The sequence below is a fragment of the Hyposmocoma kahamanoa genome, unplaced genomic scaffold (genome assembly GCF_003589595.1).
Source record: "Hyposmocoma kahamanoa isolate Upper Pololo Valley unplaced genomic scaffold, ASM358959v1 176209, whole genome shotgun sequence".
NCBI classification, from domain to species: Eukaryota; Metazoa; Arthropoda; class Insecta; order Lepidoptera; family Cosmopterigidae; genus Hyposmocoma; species Hyposmocoma kahamanoa.
Window position 1 is genome coordinate 1 of NW_020653697.1, and position 21,513 is coordinate 21,513.

Below are 21,513 nucleotides of genomic sequence, written 5' to 3' on the forward strand. Positions count from 1 at the left end.
GGGAACCCCTTCGGGGGGGAGGGTTGCACACCTATGTCGAGTGCGACGAGTGTGGTCGTGTACGTGACGGACGGGAGGTCGTAAAGCAACATTTTTTTAAATTTCATCATTTCATATTTTCTGACCTAATGATGTATTTTCTTATTAAGTATATGTTATATTTTATATAAAAAATAATTAAACAATAAATTGTTGGAAATTTTGGTTTTTATGCAGACATAAAACACGATTGTGCTTGTCAGTATGGAAATGACTAGATTTTGTTTTTTTTTTACTTTTTTTTTGTTTTTAGGGATATTAACATGCGATTTGGTTGCACAAATCATCGGAAACGTTGACAAATCGGAGTTAGGTGAATATGACCTTGAACATTGAGAACAGGAGATAGAAAGTGATAGTGACTTTTCATTGTCTCGTTCTAGCTCCTCTATCAGCTCAGAAGAAATCGAACCTAAACCTGGATTTAAGCTCTCATATCGTCTCCATCTAGTCGTCGTGGTAGTCATCGCAGTTACGGTAGGAGGTCGACTATTCGCAGCCGTATATCTAATAAAGTCGTATCTGTATCCAGAAAATCGATTAGCGGACTCACCAGCCCAGACCAGCCCCATATTTTTCTACGTTACTTTTGATTATAGTGACCCTCCCTACCGACCCTGAAGATATGCGCACAGGAACCTTATAAGTTCAGGTTCTATCCCCAGATCCAGGTTGTCACACACCTCTGTCACTTGACTTCATTCAATTCTTCGAGAGGCTAGTGCCTCGGGTAGTCATTTCGCTTCAGGCCCTCAACTAGACCACCGGGGCAGAGAAACATGTCCTTCTCTACAGCTAACCACAACCCCCAGTAAGTCCATACCCAAGTCTGGATCCACCAGTCCACCGCCCGCAAAGGCGTATCACTGGCGGAGGAACCAGCCCAGACCAGGAAAGTGGTGATGAGGTAGATATAGGAGGCATACCTAAATAATGCCTATTCACTCTCACTTTGAAAAGGTCCAAGTTACGGCGTTCGGGGAATACATCCGGCAGGCCAGGAATTCCACTCTCTAGCTGCTCGCCATATAAATGTGGAAGTGTACATATAAAACATATAAAAGTGAAACGCTTTGTACGAATCCTGGTAGTATCTACAACATAGGGGTGGAGTCGTTGAATAGTCCCCCGATGATGGTAAGAGAAAGGCGACATCAATTTATGCAATTCCATCGCACACACTCCGTGTTATATTCTGTAGAATATCGCTAAGTAGGCAACTTTACGGCGTGTTCAAGGCTCTGCAACTTCGCCTCAACTAATTCCAAATCACCTATAAACCATTTATATTCAACTTTATTATAACCAAGCAGAATCACCTATTAAACGTTTAGAAAAAATTACTTTTTCTTTGTTTTTTGCTTAAAGTGCAGCACTGAGTTTTTGTTCTAAAAACGGTATACATAGTAATATTCGACACAGCTCGAAAACGCAAATAATTTATTCTGGCACTCGCCACTGTCGCGACACGCCCGCTTCGCTCTCTCGGCACATGCAAAAACTGAATGATTTTGAAAACCGGTTTTTTCGGTTATTAATCTTCGGTTACCCAGTTATTCGGTATTATTATTTACGGGTGAATTCCAGCTTCAAGGAGATCAATCAACTTCTCGAATTATAATAAATAACAAATCAACGACACCGCAAAAACCGCAACACTGCCCAAGAAGGAAATCGCGCACTTTACTCGTCCGTCCCTACCCAAAGGTTACTTGCGCCCATCTTGCGGACGCTGTCGCTGCACTGTAGTCAAGTACCCGAGTTCCTAGCATTTAGTGAGCGTTCATTTATCATTATTAATCACGATACCTTCCAGCTTAACTAGAAAAATACCTCCGTCAACGCACCTATTGAGTACAACAGCTAAATTTGGGGAAATTAGATAAATTACCGAGTTTATAACTTTAGTCGATATACCCCAAAAATCTTCAGTTTTTTTAACATGTATACATTTACAATCATCAATAATGTCTTTTAAATTAACATGGTGAAAATTAAATACACTGCCACAAACTTTAAGATTTTTCTTTAGGAGGTCAAAAGCATGAGATAAAGAGGAATTTGATGATTTTGTAATGTTCACAGCGATTTCCGAAAAGAACGATTAAAAAGCTTGGGCTACTTCATCTTTACATTTAACAAGTTTGACGTCTAATTCTAGAACTACATATATCTCTATCATGTTATTTAACCCTGCTTGACTTATTTATTATACTCTAAGTAGATTTAGATTTATTTTTCGATGGTATGATCTTATCGCTGTAAAACTTAACCTTAGCAGCTACACATACTTTTTAAAATATTTTTAACATATTCTATAAAACTGGAATTAGTATTACAAGTTTTCGATGTAAACACGGTATCAAATTCATTTTTAATGCAATTAAATATCGTGCTATATAAATTATTTGGAACCTCCGGTATATGAAGGAGGACATTTAAACTATTGTCGATATTCTTTTGAAATGTAATGATTAGTTCTGTGGTAATCGGTCTGCAGAGAAATTGGTCTAGACACTTTTGATATGTTTAGTTCACTGAGAAAATATGAATATCTACCTATAAGACAGACAAAAGATCATATTCAGTTCACTTCTTAAAGCATTAGACTTTATAATAAGAATAAAGTGCGGTTCAAACCAGCCAACTGACTGAGAAAAATGCAAAGCATAATAATAATAATCAACATTTATTTTGGAACCAGGATTGTTAGTAAATTATAAATATATATATATATGTATAAAACCCTGAAGTCTAAGGGTTAGTTACACAATACAAAAACAAATAAACATTCATAGTGCTTTGCGACGGGTATGCAGTCGCATCCAATGGGCGAACATCGGCTAAACCCATAGCGTGCGCACAACGCGCTCAGGATGTGATCGGGGCTGTCACGGGCGTAACGGGTTAATATGACAATTAAGCATGAAACACACAGAGAGCTAGTGCGGGACAGGCGCACGCGCCCGCCCTCGATATGTTGTCGCCCATATAAATACACGGAATTAAACTCGAACCGCGCCCGACTCGCACCCGCTTTTGTACCTTTCACGCTTTATAATTTCGGCTAATACCATCTTATAATTTTGCGGAGTTTCGTAATTTTTAGAGAAAACTTATGATAACTATAGCTTTCCAAGAGATTTTAATAATTCGGTCAAGTTTAATTATGACCAGTTTTTATGTGGTGAACAAACAGGCACAAAGACTATCTGAAATAGAATTTTTTATTTCTTGTTCTTTTTATCTCTTGTACTTCATGTTTCTCCTTTCAAACATTGTTTCCAAACTATATTCAGTCGGTATATTGAATATAACAAGGTCAATTCGGTAATTGACCATACTGTAGGTTTTGTTTCTGGAAAAGTCATCGGTTTATTCACCTATATCATTGCAATTTCTCTAATTTATTTTTACAAGAAATTAATACAATATCGAAAGACTTTGTTCAAACAAAAATACATTTATTGAAAAAAAGATTAACAGATTAAGAAATAGATGTGTGTATATATATCTAAATACATCATAACAACTAAACACAGAACTCAAATTGCATTCCGAGTTATAGAATTAACATTGGTTCATATCAAAGTCTTGAGAATCACAGAATAGAGCACCCATAACCTTGTGATTTTCGCATCGATTGGCTTTTCCGTAAGCTTCTTTGATGTTTTTATCGAAATAGGTGTTGATGATTGCCGGGATACGAAGATCGAGGGCGGCGTATGCTAGAGGTTCATGCAGCTCGTGAACTACGACTGGTTGTTTGGAGTACTGTTGGAGTAATGTTACTGGGGTGTCGCGAGGGTCTTCAAGTATCATCGATGGTGAGTGTAGGAGAATTACTCTAGAATTGAGCTGCCTCGGCTGTGGTTTGTACTGCAGTGCTAGCTTGATCCGCGTGTATGCAGACAAGATTAGCGTTTTCGCATACTGTGCTGAGTGAGGCACACGTCCGAGCAACAGTCGCATGCACACATCTATCTTCTCTTTAAATGTAGATACCTTTTCCAACTCTTGCAGCTAAACATGAGAAGTCATTATGTTTTACATTTTATGATTATTAAGAGTTGTGTTGGCAACTGGATGACAACAACCAATAATTTTAAACCTTTGTCAGTCGTTGTTATAGTCGTCACCAAATAAGAGGCCAAATTTGACAGCTAAAGAAGGCGATAGAATGCAACTTTGAATGCGATCAACGAAACAATAAACAAACAATTATTAGCATAATTGAGTTTTTTAAAAATACATACATTTTATTGAAACATTATATAATATGACAAAACATATTTGAAGTGCTGTTTTGCAAAGCAATACAATTTTGAGTTACACCGAAATGTTCTGAGAACAATTACGTCTTCAAGCTATTTTTTTTTTTTTTTAATAATAGTGATGTAAGCTTTAATCGCCGAATTTCACCGAGTCACTTCGATTTCTCGGAGAAAATACTTAAAAAATATATTACAAAAAATTACGAACATTATTTGAGATGTTTGTTGTTGACATTGACAACTTCTAACTTATTGCCAGCCGAATAATTGAAAATTTATGAACTCCTTGGTTTCTTGGTAATTTAAGCTTTTTATGTAGCTGTTTTATCGATGAACTTACTTATTTTCACTAAATTCTCGTAATAAACCATTTATGAATATTATAAAATCAAAATTAAAAGAATTGGATCCAATTCATCGGAATACGGGACAATTTTACTTAAATAAGAGGAATTGCTACAGAATTGCAAGGAATTCTGTAAATGAATTGCTTTTAACAGGCCCCCTGAACAATAATGTACCGAAAAATAATCTAAACAATCACAAACTCAAACTTAACATTTTGAATCGATTTCTCGTGAAAATCGTATAATGTGATTACCAATATGATTAGTCCATATCCCTATTCGCGTTACGATGGTAAGCGTCAAATTTGGCCTCTTATATGGTGACGACTATAATGTTGTTTTCTTGTGTGCTTCTTTACAACATTATGCCATCAGTTTCTATTTAAAAATATCATTTCAATACTTACCCGACTAATTAATGATTGTTTCACTTGCATGCAATAAACAATATTTGACTTAAATTGAATTGAAATATGCTAAATTCATTTGTATCTATCCACGATTGAGGAAATAATCTACAATACTGATTAGGTTTTTGTCAAAAGCACTTAAGTAGTTAAGTAGTACTTAAGCACCTAAGTAGTCTTTCGATTCAATTAAGTACAATATAATTTATTAAGGAAAAGGTGTACAATACGCTGTTGGATAAAGTATAGAGAAATCACCTCATCAAGGCCACAATCGTCACCCTTCATCAACACAAACATGTGCCTGATGACGGCGTTCTGCAGCTCCTCATCCGATTGGTACTCTCTTAGCTCGTGTTTGAGGGTCGCCTGGAACTCTTCGGGGGCGCCACCAACGCAAAACACGGTACCTTTAAGACCTGGAAAAATTTTGAAAATCTGCAATCAGTTTTCATTCTTGTGTACGATAAATAGTAAATACGTGGTTGTACAGTAAGTTATAAGTTACAGTCAGGTGATAATAAAATGTGAAACAAGATGATATAGCTGTCTATTCGTCAAAAACTTGAAAAGGTAAAGGAATTTCTGTAGAGTTGTCCCTACGATTTTAGTATGTCGCGTTGTTTTCTAGGCCCAATATTAATTATACATGCTTAAGAGGAATAAATAAGTGCTGTTAAGTTTAGCTTGAATTAAAATACCGAGTCAATAATTATAAATAATTATTATACATATACTAAGCACATGATTTGTTCGGAAACCTACCGCAGTCTTCCAAAATGCCGGCAATATCTAACACAGCCAGAACACCACTCTCGTAACCCACCAGGTAAAAGTTGTCTTGAATATTCACTTTGTCTCGGAGTAACTGCAAATGTCACAATGAATTGAATAAGTTATTCCTGGACTAGAACAATAGGATGATTCATAAGATAAATTTCAATTATAAAATTTATTCAGTCAATCTTAGCATAGTTATGGACAATTTGATCTACACTATCAGTCCTTCAATGCAAGTTAGAAGTACGTAATGTGCCATATTCAATAATAAAGCGTAAAATTCATTTTGGTGATATCATGCAATGTAATTGAAATTAGAAGGCGAGTGCATCAGAATGTCGGCAACGAGTAGAACGATTCTGCAACCACGACATTAATTCAAGATTAAAAGAACTGAGATGAAAAGATCAGATCATTTTGTACATAGTACATACTGCTTAGGATCATAGGCAAAGCACATCGAATACCCTGGAAGGTCGATTTCGGTAGTCCTCGTAACAGAAAAGGCAAGTTATAGTTTTACCTGGGCATATTTATCAGCTGTCTGCTCCACTGTGTCATAAGGGTAGTCAAGGCTGGGCTGAAGCACCACCGCCCCTGTCTTGAATCGCTCGCACATCAAGCGGAAACGAGCATGATGCCCTTCTAAGCCTGGTACTATGCATACATATTGCTTCGTTACATCGAACTCTTCATAATCCTGAAACACATAATTTTATTGAGGTGCACAAAGGTGCAAAAAAAGAAAAAGCCCAATGAGAAACTTTGCCCTCACTTGGTGCTATTGAAAATCAAGGTTATTAGTGAAATGCTGGCAGCGTCATCAAACAGTATGTAGCTGATATATAAGCATTTGTCATTGTATGAGTAGTAACATCCTTCTTTAGATTCTCAAAATATAATTATTACTTTATAAATTAAACTTGTATTTTAATACCTGTGGCTCTGCTTCGGTAAGAGTCTGCAGCGCCACCAAGGGAACGGTATCCTTTAACTCATCGAAATATTCGTAGGAGTAAAAGGTGCCCAGGCCATGCAACTCCTTTCTTACTTCTTCCCCTAGGTACTTTTCGATGCTTCTTAGCCTTGCAAATCAAACATAAAGGTAACGGTAATAATATTAACATATTAAGAAAAATTCCTTCGATCCGGCTGGATTTCAACCAGCGCCTTCAGCATATCGTGTTTGACGCTCTCCAAATTGAGCCACGGAATGAATCTTACGAATTTTTCACGTGCTTGTTGCAGATCTTTGATTTTGGTTTTAAACGACTTTTTGCTGTTGTGCCACCTGTGAGAAGTCTATGAAAGTTTTGCTTCACTCAGTCAGGTACCTTTATAGCTACCAGCGAGTAACTAGAGGTGTTGCTTTAATAATGGTAATATTGAACTTATTGAAAATAATGATGATTTACTACCATGGAATATACTAATATTACACCAAATTATTTTCAGATTGTATTAAATGTTATATAATTATAACTGACATTCAACATTGAAACTAAAGCAGTATTGAACTCACTTAGCAGCTGTCAACGTGATTAAATCCTCAGCATCAACAGGGACATTGTGCATAGTTCGAAGGAACGTCTGAATGATTGGCGCTTTGGCAGGATTCACAAGATACGTCATTTCAGGATCGTCCGACAATTGTATACCTGTAATTTAAATGGAATCTAATTTTGTGTTATACAGATAATAAGTATAATAACTCCTACTCATAAAACAAACAATGAAAAATAGCACAAAATAAAACCCTTAAAATTGTAGAAATTTTGATCAACATATTTTTCACAAGTAACCCTTATGTATCACCATGAGACCATAAAACATATGGAACACACGTTTATATTCTTTTTTTATGACAATAAGCGACGGGACGCCTGTCCGTAGCAGTTGCACTCAGAGCTTTAAATCACAAAGGTCTGAGGGACACTACCACTGCGCCTATTACCCTGAGCCACAAGTTTATCAACTTGTGGCTCGAGTTCCTGTAATTTCACCTGCACCAAAAATTTTATATTCAATATTTTTTATTGAAATCTTACTAGCCAAGTCAGCTATTTGTTCAGTGACTGTCTTCGCCACTCGTCTCTGCGGGAAAGCAGCAACATCCACTTGAGCACTGCATACGGCAGCCTCAGTGGCGTCGATCAAACTACGCCATGTCAGCTTTCCGGACACTGCCTCGTCAGAATTGGAAAACTGAAAATTCATATACATTTAATAATTATTTTCATTAAAATGCCTAGGGTATTGGATAAAAAAATTGCTTCACTGACAGATTGTATGAGAAGGTAAAATAAACTTTATTTACGTTAAAGGTTCACAACCCCGTAGTTGAATGTATTAAAGTGGAGGTAAGAACAATGAATACACAAGACCAGATTAGGTTTGACAATATAGTTTCTTTCACAAGTTTCACAATGTAGAAAAGTGCGAAGCCAACCGCAGAAATACAATGAGAGAATATGACAATATGTCGTAAAGAAGGCGCAAAAGTAAGTACGGTTAAATTTAATATTTCAATAGAAATAATACAATAATAAGGAATAATATAAAATATATAGTAAAAGATTATAAATACGAAAACTTATCGAAACATTTTTGTAGTGACTGCTGCGGTTCTTTTAAAACCAATTTTAAAATATTATGGTACAAAGTTTCTGTATAGACAAATAGTCCAAATTCAACTACATTAGTGTAGTGTAAAACTCTCAGACGTCGAAACCGCTAGATTGGTTTACTTCAGCTACTTTCACAGTCTAATGACATACGGCATTTTGCTTTGGGGTAATGCCGCCGATATCAATAGAATCTTTGTCCTGCAGAAATGTGCAGTTAGGGCAATTTACAATCTGGGCCCCAAAGTATCTTTGAGAGATAAGTTTATGGAAATTAACATTCTTACACTAGCCTCACAGTACATTTATGAAAATGTAATTTATGTTAAAAGGAATAGTAATTTATTTATGAAAAATAGTGACAGACGTAACATTAATACGAGGAATAGAAATAAACTAGCTTTTCTTGATAGTCGTCTTCACAAAGTCAAAAAATCATTTAAGGGGCAATGTATACGCTTCTATAACAAGATTCCGGTTTATATACAAAATTTGCCTTTCACGAGGTTTAAAACTATAGTGAAACAAAAACTTTATACTAAAGGTTATTATACAACTTCTGCGTACTTGGATGACAAAAATCCGTGGTAGTAACCCGTTTAGCTCATGGAGGTAGTCTCGATCTCTGATGTTTCAAATTAAAAAAAAAATATTGTAAATGTTATTTACAAAGAGCAACCCCTAGAGTTTCTTGCTCATTCTTCTCAGGGGAATCTGCCTTACGAATGAGCGGTAGAGTTTAACTATTGTGACGATTTCAAGTGTAATAATGCTTACCTATGAAATAAAGATTATTTAGAATTTGAATTTAAATGACAGGCGAATGAAAATACACACTTACACACAACTTTTAAATAAAAAATTATAAACGCTGCGCCCTTTTCATCGAATATTTTAAATGTTTGGCCATTTTCACGTGGTTTGGTTCCGTCTTTTTCTAAAACTACAAAATTTAATGGAAAACTAACAAACTGGGATCCTATACATTTTTAGACTGTCTCTACTAAATGTCATTATTTGATATCCAAAATATGATGAAATTTCATTGTACCCACAGAGGTGGCAGTAAAATCGGCATAAAGTCCATTGAATGCCAGTCATTAATTGATATGCTTACTTACCGCATGTAAGTCAACTGTTGTAGCAGGTAAACAAAGACGAGATCTCTCCAGACACGTCTTCCTTCCGATGTTACTCCCTGAGTTGATTACTGCGAAGTACCTAAGAACAAAATTCTAATTTTGGATTTTTTTACATCAGCATATTTCAGCATCACGTCTTGCATCACTACCCTATTAAAATATTCTACAATTATTCCACGTGATTAAAATTTGTTATACCTACCTCTTAACGTATTTTATTTCGTACATTGCATAACTACATTTTGTATTTGTTTAATTTTGTTTTAATTCATACTTCGATTCTTACCTTACCGTAATTTAATCTCACCTTAACGATGGGCACAGTTTCCTTGACGCCAAGTCCAAATTTGTCAACGTTGATAAATTGTCAACTACTTTATTTCCATGACAATTGTTCACGGTCATAAATATGCCCTCAACTGGTCCAATGTGATTGCTTACATTCAAAAGATTCGTCACGCCCTTCATGTCTAAATCTACAGAAACGATCTTCACGTTGACACCATTATTTTCCCATGAACTAAAATAAAATTAAGATGTAAAAATTAGATCATTAATAAATCGTCACATTCGAAAAGATCATACCGAATCTTTTGTCGAAGATAACCAGAGGATCCGCAGACGTGTAATAACAATTTCTTCGCTCCACGACGAACCAAACGGTCAGATAATTGGATGCCAACGATTTCGTCGGCACAAACCACCACGTGCGATAGTGCTGGCGAACAGGTGATCCTGTAAATAAAAAGAATAACATATATTTTTGTTTAAAAACGACTATAAAAATAATAAAACATTTTAAAACACAGCGATTAAGGCGATTCACCGGAGAAGAAGCGGAAAAACTGTTGTGCTAGATCAAACGGCTTAAGTATTTACTAATAAATAACTATCTTACAAAATATAAGATACACCTGTAGTGTTCGCTCTTACAAGTAATAGCGTATTGGTATTTGGGTCGCCTACGCACCAATACGTGCCTCCGGGTTGGCGGTCGAACACTGACAGACCCCTTCTACACCCACACATGTGACGTATGCACTCGAGACAATCGACATGCACTACATCCCTTCCTTATTATAAATTATTTTATTTTACTATTGACTATACTAAATTCTATGCATTTTTTAAGCTTACATAGTTTGTTCATGTATTTCTTGTAAAGTACCCATTTTGTTACAAACCGTTTGTATGATATTACTTCACTTTATGAATTTACTATATTTACTCAACTTGAATATATTTTTCGTAAACCTACTTGACTGGCAGTGCTGTGCGTGTTTCACGATGTGTGCACTCCCTATACTCCCTTTTCGTCCATTTTTTTTCTTCTCAGGTCGCAGGGTTATAGGTTTCCTGTACTATCTATTTTCATATATATAGTAATTTTATGGTTCAGGCTAGGCTGTTATAGTCTTCGCTTACCTCTTTCCTGTATACACAGCTACCTACAACTACAACACAAGACCCTACATTTTACGACACATAGATGTACAGAGTGTCAAATAGTAGCAGTAGTTAGTTGGCTAACAGTAGTTTCACATTTTACTAACATTCAATTCAAGTTGACTGTACCATGGGATCAAGCCTTATTCTTCTTATGTTTATTTATCACATATTTGTTTGAAAATGCAAAAGGCACATCCGATTAAAACGGACTCTTGTAACGTGGTGTATTTCACTGCATTTTAAGCCGTCAAAGTAAAAAGCCCTTCTCTCCGATGCGCGACTCCGATTAACTGAATACATTCAAACGACAACAGCGCCACTCGTTCCGCGTCTTTATCTGACTTGACAAAATACTTGACTTGAGTAACTTGAGCTGTGAAAACAAGCGGCGACGTGACATTCCTAAACAAACAAACAATCGAACACACCTCGGGGTTGATGCGACACTTTCAAGATCAGCTACCAAATCTGATTCGCAAATAGCGAGTAAATTATGTCTTTGGTAATTTGCAAACAACACGTAATAAACATGCACGCCTATGGATTCCATTGGGGTAGGGAGAGACCATCGACCGTCACGCCACACGATCCTAAGAAACCTCCTACGCCTCATTTACTTTCATCTTTCAATTCACACAAGCCTTCCTATTTATTCTTCTCACTCCAGGCTCGTACTCGCATGGATTGCGTAGTAACGTAGGTCAAAATTTTATCGTGTAATGTACATTATGAAAACAATAAATTAAACTTTGCCACACTATGTTGAGGTGATAACTGTCTTCGACAATGCCAGGACTGATAAGTCATAATAGTCACATACTCGTGTGTTTTAATAATAAAGCGCGAGTATTATTAGTAACTGCGTACATTATGGTTCGGCTGTTCTGACCACAAATGATAGGGAATTGTGAAAGAGTTACTTACACAAAATAATTTATTGATGATGAATACACCAAAACACGAACAAAAGTAAAGACATAATTCTCAGTTTTCCAACTGAAATCGAAGCATGGGTTTTAGTTACTTCATTTCATTTCGTTTCATCAGAGTACATCTAATTGACTCTAACTCTCAGATCAGTGAAAATAGAGAACCTGAACAAGAGTCAACGTAGACCATGAAATTATCGTGAAAATTATCATTGTCGTGATCGTCAAAATTTACAGTAACAAGATGTTCAAGTCCTTATTATAACATGATGATATCTTTGTAGTTGTTGACGAGACGCGACCAGACAATTTAGCAGCTCACCAGACAACAGGCTCAAATACGCAATACCAAACTGGTACGTAGACGATTGATTCACTTACTTCAACACTTTGTTTTTTCAACACGTAAAAATAATAATGTCTGGATGTACCCGCAAATAAATAATTTTTATTAATTAGTACTTCAAGTGATTTGAATATAAAATATCTTTATATAAAATGTTCTGATTATTGAGGGAATCTCGCAAACTGGAGCATCCTTTCCTGCACCCAATGCCAAAACCATTCTTGATCAGAATGTCCGATCAGTTTATTTAGCTAATAGTCTAATATTGTCGTCATTTACCCAGCCACGATGATGGATTCAAGATGGCGTTATATTTAAATTTCCTTTCAATCGAAATATGTTAATTGTTGATCAAAGTTGCGTGGTCACACAAATTTAACAACGCAGTAGGAGATTTTCGTGACAGTCAGGATGGCTGTTTGCCTTAAATAATTTTTATTAATTAGTACTTCAAGTGATTTGAATTAAAATATCTTTATATAAAATTGTCTCATTGTTGAGGGAATCTCGCAAACTGGAGCATCCTTTCCTGCACCCAATGTACCATTCTTGGTCAGAATATCCGATCAGTTTATTTTAGCTAGTAGTCTAATATTGTCGTCATTTACCCAGCCACATTGCAACATATACACGCTTACTACAAAAAACCATATATTCAAGATGGCGTTATATTTAAATTTCCTTTGAATCGAAATATGTTCATTCTTGATCAAAGTTGGGTGGTCACACAAAATATTTTTTTTACATGGAAATATTTCTCTTTTAGTGAATCTACAGACAACTAACGCTTTGTAGTTATTATTAAATTCACATTTTTTCCAAAATTTGAAAATCGCCTAGCGATTTAACGACGCGCCGTGCCGCCCGCTGCCCCATCAGTGGCCATCAGGCGCTTGTCGAAGTCGGATCTGTGTGTAATTTTCTCTGTCTGTTCTTATTTTATTCATATTAATTTTCAGCGCGCGGTCCTCCACACCTCACCACCTAAAATGTAGGCTCGCGTTGACATACCTCGCTTTGGTAATACGAAGGCAGTCCGTTCTGACCGATGTTTCCTAAATGCTGTTCTAGGAATGAAATTAGTTCGGAAGGGAAAAAGGGAAAAGTTCGGAATAGCAATTCTTACCTTGGCTGAGAGGCTGGCACTTTCTGGTGCATTCGCAGTACTACTCGGCCACGATGAGCCGATGAAGCCAATAGATTCAACGCACGTGGAATATCAACTGCGTCGTAGATAACTCGCGACAGAGGACGCACAAAACCACGGGCGATACCTTCGCTCATCAAAGTTTGAATCGCCTGAATAAACAAAAACGTCCTTTTAATACGCACATTGTTTTGGTTTCTTTTGACTGTAAGATATTTAAAGACCAAATAAGCGCGAATTGCTTTACAAACTATAGAAAAAAAAGAGAAGTAGAGAAAGGGTTGGACATAGTATTAGTATTGGTATACTTGTCAATATTTGAATATTATAACATCCTTCGTTGCCTACTTTGATAGCCTCAGGATCGTCGAAAACGTTGTTGAAATTAATGCGGGCGTAATTTCGTTCACGAGATAGATAGTTCATCTTGAAAATAAAATTTTCTTGGCTGTTAATCTGATCGACATCGCACACGAAACCAGAATGCTTGCATACTTTGCAGTACATCTGGAAAATATCACATGTTATTTAGCAAGAAATAACAACACAACAAATAACAAATTAGTCCCACACAGGTCTTCTTGAGCTGTAGAATTGCAAAATATCCTTACCTCTTTAAGTTCCCCTTTAGCTGCTGTGACAACAGCAGAACACCCCTTTCCATTGGTCTGAAACATGACCATATCTGAGAATGAAGGGTCACGGGAATTGAAAATGTGATCCTCTGAAACAAATATCAGATAATGGACACTAGGAATGGATTCTTAAATTAAGAAGTTTCAGACTATAAGTACAAGTACTGTAATAAATAAATAATACTTATGTTTTGACCATTATGCTTCGCGTCACCATGCACTACGAGTACATAAACTGTATTCTCAACGCCAAAGAATGCGATCTCAATGTGATGATGAATTTCTAATATCCAAAATTCTATTAAGTATCGAAAATGTCTAACGGTTTCAAAATAATTTCTGTCGCACTCCAAAATATTTAATAGTTTTTTATTTGATCCAACTTCTATGAAACTTATAATTGTTTTACCTTTCAGTTGCGGAAAAAGTCTAGTCAAAAAACGCTTCTTCGATATGTCGCTCACTGTAGTAAATACTTCGCTGCCCGCCGAGAGCGCGATTGAGATCAGGGCTTGTCCCAATGCACCAGCTCCTCCGTGAATTAATATGGAATGCATATGTCCAATAAAGTCCATTTTCAGGCGCTACGAATTTAAAAACATCGACACTCAGTTGTGTCGCGGATATTTCACATCAAACCGCAATAATCTGCAGTAATTTAAATTTTGCTACGGGCACAGAGTTGCCAGGTGAGATGGCAATTTGTATAAAGTATGTGTTATGTGATAAATAAATATTGACTTTCATCCACTACACAAAGACAATTAATTACCCTTTTGGACTTATCCCTTAGTCGCGTTCCACCAAGGAAAGATATAAATTAGCAGTGGTGGTAGTTATCAAAAACCACGCAGTAAAGTGACACATTATACTGCTGTTAATACGATATAAGTATGCTTTGATGACAAATAGAAGAAAGAAACTCAGTATACTAACAAGGATATAGTAAGCGTGAGCGAAAGCAGAGGGTACGGTGACAGCGTCTTCGAGGGTCCAGTGTTTAGGGACAGGCCACACCAGTTCGGGGATTGCTAACACCGTAGTGCTTGCTGCACCTCTAGGTAGCAAACCCATCACTCGCTCGCCACTGTAACGAGAAAACGATGACATTTGCACAATGTTTTGGAAATAAAGCGGATTAATTGTTGAGAAATAAATATTAATGTATAAATTAAGTACATTTACTGTATACTATGGTTCATTTTAGTTTGCATTGCTTGACACTCGGAATGGTAATAAAATAAGTACTTGAAGTTCAAATTTTTTAAATTAATTTACCTCTCAGTCACTCCACTGAAGTCCATTCCGTAGCAATTGCTGTTAAGATGATCAGTTGTGACTGACACCACACCGGTTGCTTTTTGCATGTCCAAATTGCTCAACGCTGCGTAATGAACCTGTAGATAAAAAATATTATCTTTTTATGATACCGAGTGACAGGACGAACAAGCCATGCACCTGGGAGTAAGCGACATGCCTGTCCATAATAGTTGCAGTGCCACACAGAGCTTTAAATCGCAGAGATCTGAGGGACATTGTCACTACGCTCGTCACTCTGTTCACCAGCACCCTCACCCTTCAAAACCGATATGCAGTAAATCTCACATTACTGCTTGGCGGCAGAAATATGTAAGATGGCAGTACTTCGACACACTCATTCACACACAAGGAGCGCTACTGGTGCTGGTGAAATTACAGGCAAATGGGACTTGTCAACATATATCTCAGGGTGACTGGCGTAGTGGTTGAGCCTCTCAGGTCTTACCGATTTAAAGTTCTGTGTGGCACTGCGACTGCTATGGACGAGCGTATAGCTTACCATCCGCGGGCCCGCAACCGCGGCGGGCGCGGGTGAAAACCGCTCCATGAGTTCTTAACCTAACAGTACTGTAGTACCGTGGACAGAAACATCGAGTATGTAACCAGAAATAGAGACGAAATGTCATCTAATTTGTTTGAAAACTATTCTGCCATATCATTACTGTGACAACTGCGCTCCGATTGGCCAGCCCGAGTTCGAAACAATTGACGGTGTTCGTCAATTGTTTCACTTCAAATCGACCGATTAACTTGAGCTTTGCTATAATGGACGAAATTTGCAAAATTACATATTTCACATTTAACTACCGATGAAATGTGATTCCGTTTGTTTTGTAATTAGATGTTTTGCAGATTTTCCCACACTACCGAATAGTACAGCACGGCATTGTTAGAGATATTATCTTTATTACAATAAATACAGAATATTTTTTGGAATATACGAAGACGTACACACAGCTCAGTAGTTGGCCTGTCTATATTTCAGTGTATAATATAATAAATAAAGGTTGTAATCATACACACTCACGCACGCACGCAATCACGTACGCAAGCACCCATCTACGCCACACTCACGCACGCACGTGCGCGCGCACACTCACACACACGTTACGCACACACTCGCGGATACGCACATCCGTTTTTCGCTTGCTGTGCTTTATTTTGTAATTTGCATGTATTTTAATGATGTTACGTTCCTTATACACTTAGAGGGAGTGAGTCTAAACGCCCAGACACACGAGGAGAAAGTTTTCGCGCGGCCGACAGACTCCGCTCTTCGACCACGCGGGGTGTACGCGATGAAATTCGTGTCGTATATACGCATAAATAATGGACTGTAAAACTGGTCTCCGACCGAGTACAGACTCACTCTAAGGAACTTGTTATTTTACATGAAATGTAAGTACTAGAACCTTTTTGAGATAAATAAAGCATACTGTATTGTATTGTATTTATACTGTAATTTTCACTTTTAGTGTTACATAATTAATATTAGTATTAATAATCATTGAAATTTAAAATTGAAATGACGTACCACAACTTTCAATTTAGAATTTTCAACATCTGAGGTTTCCATCCAAAACATAGAGTTAATATCACCGACTTGACCGCTTCGAAGTACCATTCTATTTTCCACTGCTTTTACTTCAGGGCATGGCAAATAATACTCCCCACCCCAAACACCCTAATGAAACAGAAAAACAGATTTAACGTGGACCACAAGATCAATGTTCGCATAAAACCAGTGGAAATACTCACATTACACAATACACTAAACGCCAGATTTGTATCAGGTAATTGTTCCATATTATCTCCGTCGGTTACAGAAACCAGGTAAATGGGCTGATCTGTTTCTTTTCTCCATTGTTTTACAACGGTTTTCAATCCCGGTACAGAGGGGTACGGAGACAAAATTACGAGCTTCTTACGACACGAAAGAGATAATCTGGTATTTGCCAGGTAATCTAAGTCAATAGCTGTACGGACAGTTATAACAGCAGACTCGGAAGTCACGTGTATGGGTCTCCATTTCAAAAGTTCTAGTTTTGTATGATTTATGCTGTGTGAAGACAGAACACTGTAAAGAGCTGATGGTCGTACGCGATCATTGACAGTCTCTTCTCGGTTCACGATGAAAGAGTCTCGTTTCAATACACGGTATAACATTTGGCACATCTGTAATCACCGTACAATATGTATAAGCTGTCATATTTTATTATTCAAAATGCATAGAACTTCATTGCTGATACATATACAAAATTAATATTATTATAAAAGCTTACGTATTCATCCAACGATAGATTCTGAACCAGGACCAAATCAGTTTCAGAAAGAAAATTTTTGTCCAGTATTAACAACTTATCGACACTCATTTCGCTATAGTTAAAGCTTATTCCAGCAATGCTATGGAGGCCAACTTTTAGGTCGCAAAACATATCCTTCGTTTGATTTGTAATGCCCACAATACTAATAGAGTCCTTATTAACATTTTCGGATACTATTTGCAAGTAAACTTTCCAGGTGGCAGCAGTCTGAAAGTATAAAGAGATAACTTTGACATTAAAAATCTTCTAACGTCATTCGATGAAAAAATACCGTATATTGGCCGTATATTGTCATATGTACATTTAATATGTTTCAAGAACATATTTGATTATACTTACATCGATATTAGCATCAAAGTGGGGAACAAATTTTACGATCTTCAGATTGGCTGAAATTTCATCTGTAATCGATGTTTCTTGGTACCTAATACTTTCTAATAAAATACCACCGCATCTGGAATTTATAACTTTCTATAAAAAGATGAACTAAACAAAACTTTTAGTGTATATTTAAGAAAGTTACCTCATGTAATCATATTCCTCGAAAACTTGAGCTAGTAGCAATTTTTTATCGTGTTCCTTTATTATATTGTCGTCTGTCATCCTATTATTGTCGATCACAATCCTCCTAATTTTATTGGGTGTAGAGAAAGAAGAGTGCGATTGCCTCAAATTATCCAACTGTAGCATTCCATCCAATAAAGTTACCCAGTTGTTTTTCCAGATTATTTGAGCTTCAGTAAACGACGAGTTTGCTTTGTGAATAGAGCGGAATTCACCTCTGAAAAGGTCATTTGTTTAAAAAAAATACATGATATTTTACAAAAATATATAGTACGTACATTTGTATTATCTTACTCATATTGGTAATCCCTCTCGTGAAAGAGTTGATACACGTCGTCAGACACAAGGTCCATCGTTTCTTTTGACTCAAATGCGCTTCGGAAATGTCCCATATTTTGACGAAAAGCATTGGCGATAAAGCCCGACGCTACAAGCCCCATTTCATTCTGTACCTGAAATTATAGACGTAAATGGCCTTGCAAATCTGTACTTTAAAAGACAGACTGAAACAAACGTTATAAAAATCTCGAGCCAACTGCTATATTTGACGATTTCAGCTGTATCTCTATTATTTTTCCAGATGCTGTCGCTTTGTCATTCGCGTCTACAGGTTATTCATTTACACTCAAGCAAATCAAAGTCGTTTCTCGAGATCGCCAAGATATGGTATTCGTTAACAAAGGATTTACACTGTTGTGACAGTGCTAATGTTTACCTCAAATTTGCCGCTGCCGCGGAAATAAACGACGCGCAAGCGCGTCCCTTGCTTGATATGCAGCGGCGGCTGCACAAACAGGCACACATCGCGGAGTTCAACCTGTAACTGTCGCTGTGGTGAGCCCTGAATCATTGCATACGTGTCCCATACCGCTTCTATTGCTGCCGCAAACGGTAACAGTATCTTGCCTGGAAAATATCAATTTATATTATTGTAGCATTATCACTGACATAAAACTTTTCATTTTCACGCGTTCTTTTGTTGTTTATACAAAGTGTAACAGAAAGGTGTAGTCCATTATAAGTAACCAAAATGCAAAATTTCAGTTAAAAATTAATTACTACGAACTTGACATAAATTGAGTTAAATTTTAAATTAGTGAATTTCTACATCATTTATTTTATGACACATCACTATTGGAAACCTCACACATTTTTAATTTCATTCTTAAAAAAAAATAATTTATGGACATGACAACTATCATAACTTCTTCATTCATTTCCTTTCCCGAAAACTAAATTATATCAATTTACGGTATTTTGAATCCTATTTAGTTGCAATTACTTAGGTAGATATTAAAGCCGAATATTTATTAGATACAACAGTATCGATTTATTGCCAAGTCAGGTTTTCATGTACACGTGTACATGTACGTTGTGAGATTGGTTTTTGATAAACAATATTTTAAGTCGCTTCGTTCTGGCATCGAATTAGTTTTTATGTAACGTAAATTAATTATAATCTGACAAACTTTGTAATTGGCTATTTAAGTAGATTATTTCTAAATTGTAAACCAAATTTAAAAGCTGTAAAGTTTGCAAATAAATAAATAAATGTACACGTTGTATTTACATAGAATTTTCATACAGTAGTAGATAAGTAGTGCAATGGGTAGGGGATATGCCCCGTTGTAATATATACAATTCTGTATATGCACGCAATTGTTTTTGGATTGTAGTTGTTTATAATTATGTATTTATTCTCGACAAATATGCAATTGTTCCTCGCGCTCGTTATATACTTGACATAATTCACCGTTCATGATGTGTCTAGTAGTACTATATATCAACTCACTGCACACAGCGCATGTGCACAACCAGCACATATTTACGATACGGCTGCCACTGCCACTGCGCGCGTCACCCACAGACATTACAAGTCTCATGTGTTTGTAATTTCACCAGCACCCTTACTTTCCAAAACCGGGACGCAGTAATGTTCACATTACTGTTAGCAGCAGGGAAGTACTGTACGGTACCAGTACTTCCTTGGACGAGCTCATTCACGGCTACAAAATTATCTACACTGCATGCTACCATCGGTTGCGCCAATGTACAGTATAATTTCGAATAATAATCTTCGTTACTTCAAAGTCGCTACATATAGATAAAAGAAAATGGAGTGATAATTTTTAGTCCTCACAACAAATAACTAATCAAAAAATTCAAAAATCATAACTGTCTGGTAACAAATTACCTTTGGTTTCACTGTAGACAAGTCTCGACTTGTCGAGTTGAAATAGTCACGATATATTTTGGAATTCCGTTTTCATGTTACTCTATTTAGCACCTATAACCTACACCAGTTAGAATGTAATTAACTCCGCTTTATTTTTTGTTAAACCAATTGTAGTTTTTAATCGACTTCAAAAAAGGAGGAGGTTCTCAATTCGATTGTATGTTCTTTTTTTTGTATGTATGTTACGCGATAACTCCGGTATTTGTGAACCGATTTTCATAATTCTTTTTTTGTTGGAAAGGGGGTACTTCCATAGTGGTCCCATTTCATTTTGAAGAAAATCATCCACCTCGAAGGGTGCTGTTCACGCATGAAGATTCATTTTTATGAATAGCGCCTAACTTTAATTTAGGAGCAATTACTTTAATGGTTGATTTTGCAATTTCTCCAATTCAAGGCGTTTTTCTCTCGATATACTTTGAATAGTGAGAACCGATATTTATTATCTCCAGTGTCAAGTCCTGTATAGTGGCGAACATATTTCAATAAAACTTAACAAATAGACGTAATTCCACGTACTTTTGAGGTCGGTTTTTTTAGTACTCTGTACTGAGATTATCATTTTTTACAACAAGTTTGTGCCAAATGGCATGACAATAGCGTTCATTGACCTGACTTTTATCCCGAACACACAATTCGCAACGTCCGATCGCCTATTCCCTACAAAACTGTCACAATTTTGGCATCGCGTGATTAACATAATAAAAGTCAAAGACGTAACTTAAACAATAAATTAAGTTGAGGCATATCACTCTGTGAATTTGAATGCTGTAAACATCACATTTTTCTTATTATAATTAAGATTTATTACATTTCTCATTGTTGTAATGATAATATGTATCATGTATAAAAAAATAAAAAATTAAATATTATATTACGTTTGCTTAATATACCAGATTTAAATAAAACTGATACTTAAAACTCAGTTCATTATAATAAATACAGTTTCT

General features: G+C 36.4%; 1 protein-coding gene across 2 annotated transcripts; it reads right to left on the minus strand.

The window, feature by feature from the left end:
• Positions 1-3,522: 3,522 nt before the first annotated feature.
• Positions 3,523-19,269, minus strand: LOC113225846 (fatty acid synthase-like). 2 transcript variants are annotated; one of them, XM_026458294.1, is made up of 23 exons: positions 19,043-19,269; positions 18,622-18,779; positions 18,287-18,544; positions 18,103-18,217; positions 17,722-17,970; positions 17,198-17,614; positions 16,974-17,123; positions 15,398-15,516; positions 15,056-15,206; positions 14,529-14,703; positions 14,096-14,208; positions 13,833-13,991; positions 13,464-13,636; positions 10,199-10,348; positions 9,921-10,133; positions 9,593-9,692; positions 7,896-8,052; positions 7,370-7,505; positions 6,785-6,932; positions 6,371-6,547; positions 5,833-5,935; positions 5,326-5,486; positions 3,523-4,062 (listed from the first exon to the last, which is right to left on the minus strand). In XM_026458294.1, the coding sequence occupies exons 1-23, from the start codon at positions 19,175-19,177 to the stop codon at positions 3,610-3,612; spliced, it is 4,170 nt and encodes a 1,389-aa protein (XP_026314079.1). In that variant the 5' UTR covers positions 19,178-19,269; the 3' UTR covers positions 3,523-3,609. The 2 variants fall into 2 exon arrangements, with proteins under 2 accessions (XP_026314079.1, XP_026314080.1); XM_026458295.1 differs by lacking the exons at positions 18,622-18,779; positions 19,043-19,269 and adding an exon at positions 18,606-18,618.
• Positions 19,270-21,513: the final 2,244 nt, after the last annotated feature.

What these genes read in the sequence shown, in the direction of transcription:
- LOC113225846 (XM_026458294.1), bottom strand. Translation starts at nt 19,177, where the DNA reads ATGATTCAGGGCTCACCACAGCGACAGTTACAGGTTGAACTCCGCGAT. An exon ending in GAGGAATATGATTACATGAG is followed by an intron (nt 18,218 to 18,286) that starts GTAACTTTCTTA and finishes TATAAATTCCAG; the next exon opens with ATGCGGTGGTATTTTATTAG. An exon ending in ATCACGTTGACAGCTGCTAA is followed by an intron (nt 6,933 to 7,369) that starts GTGAGTTCAATA and finishes TTGATTTGCAAG; the next exon opens with GCTAAGAAGCATCGAAAAGT.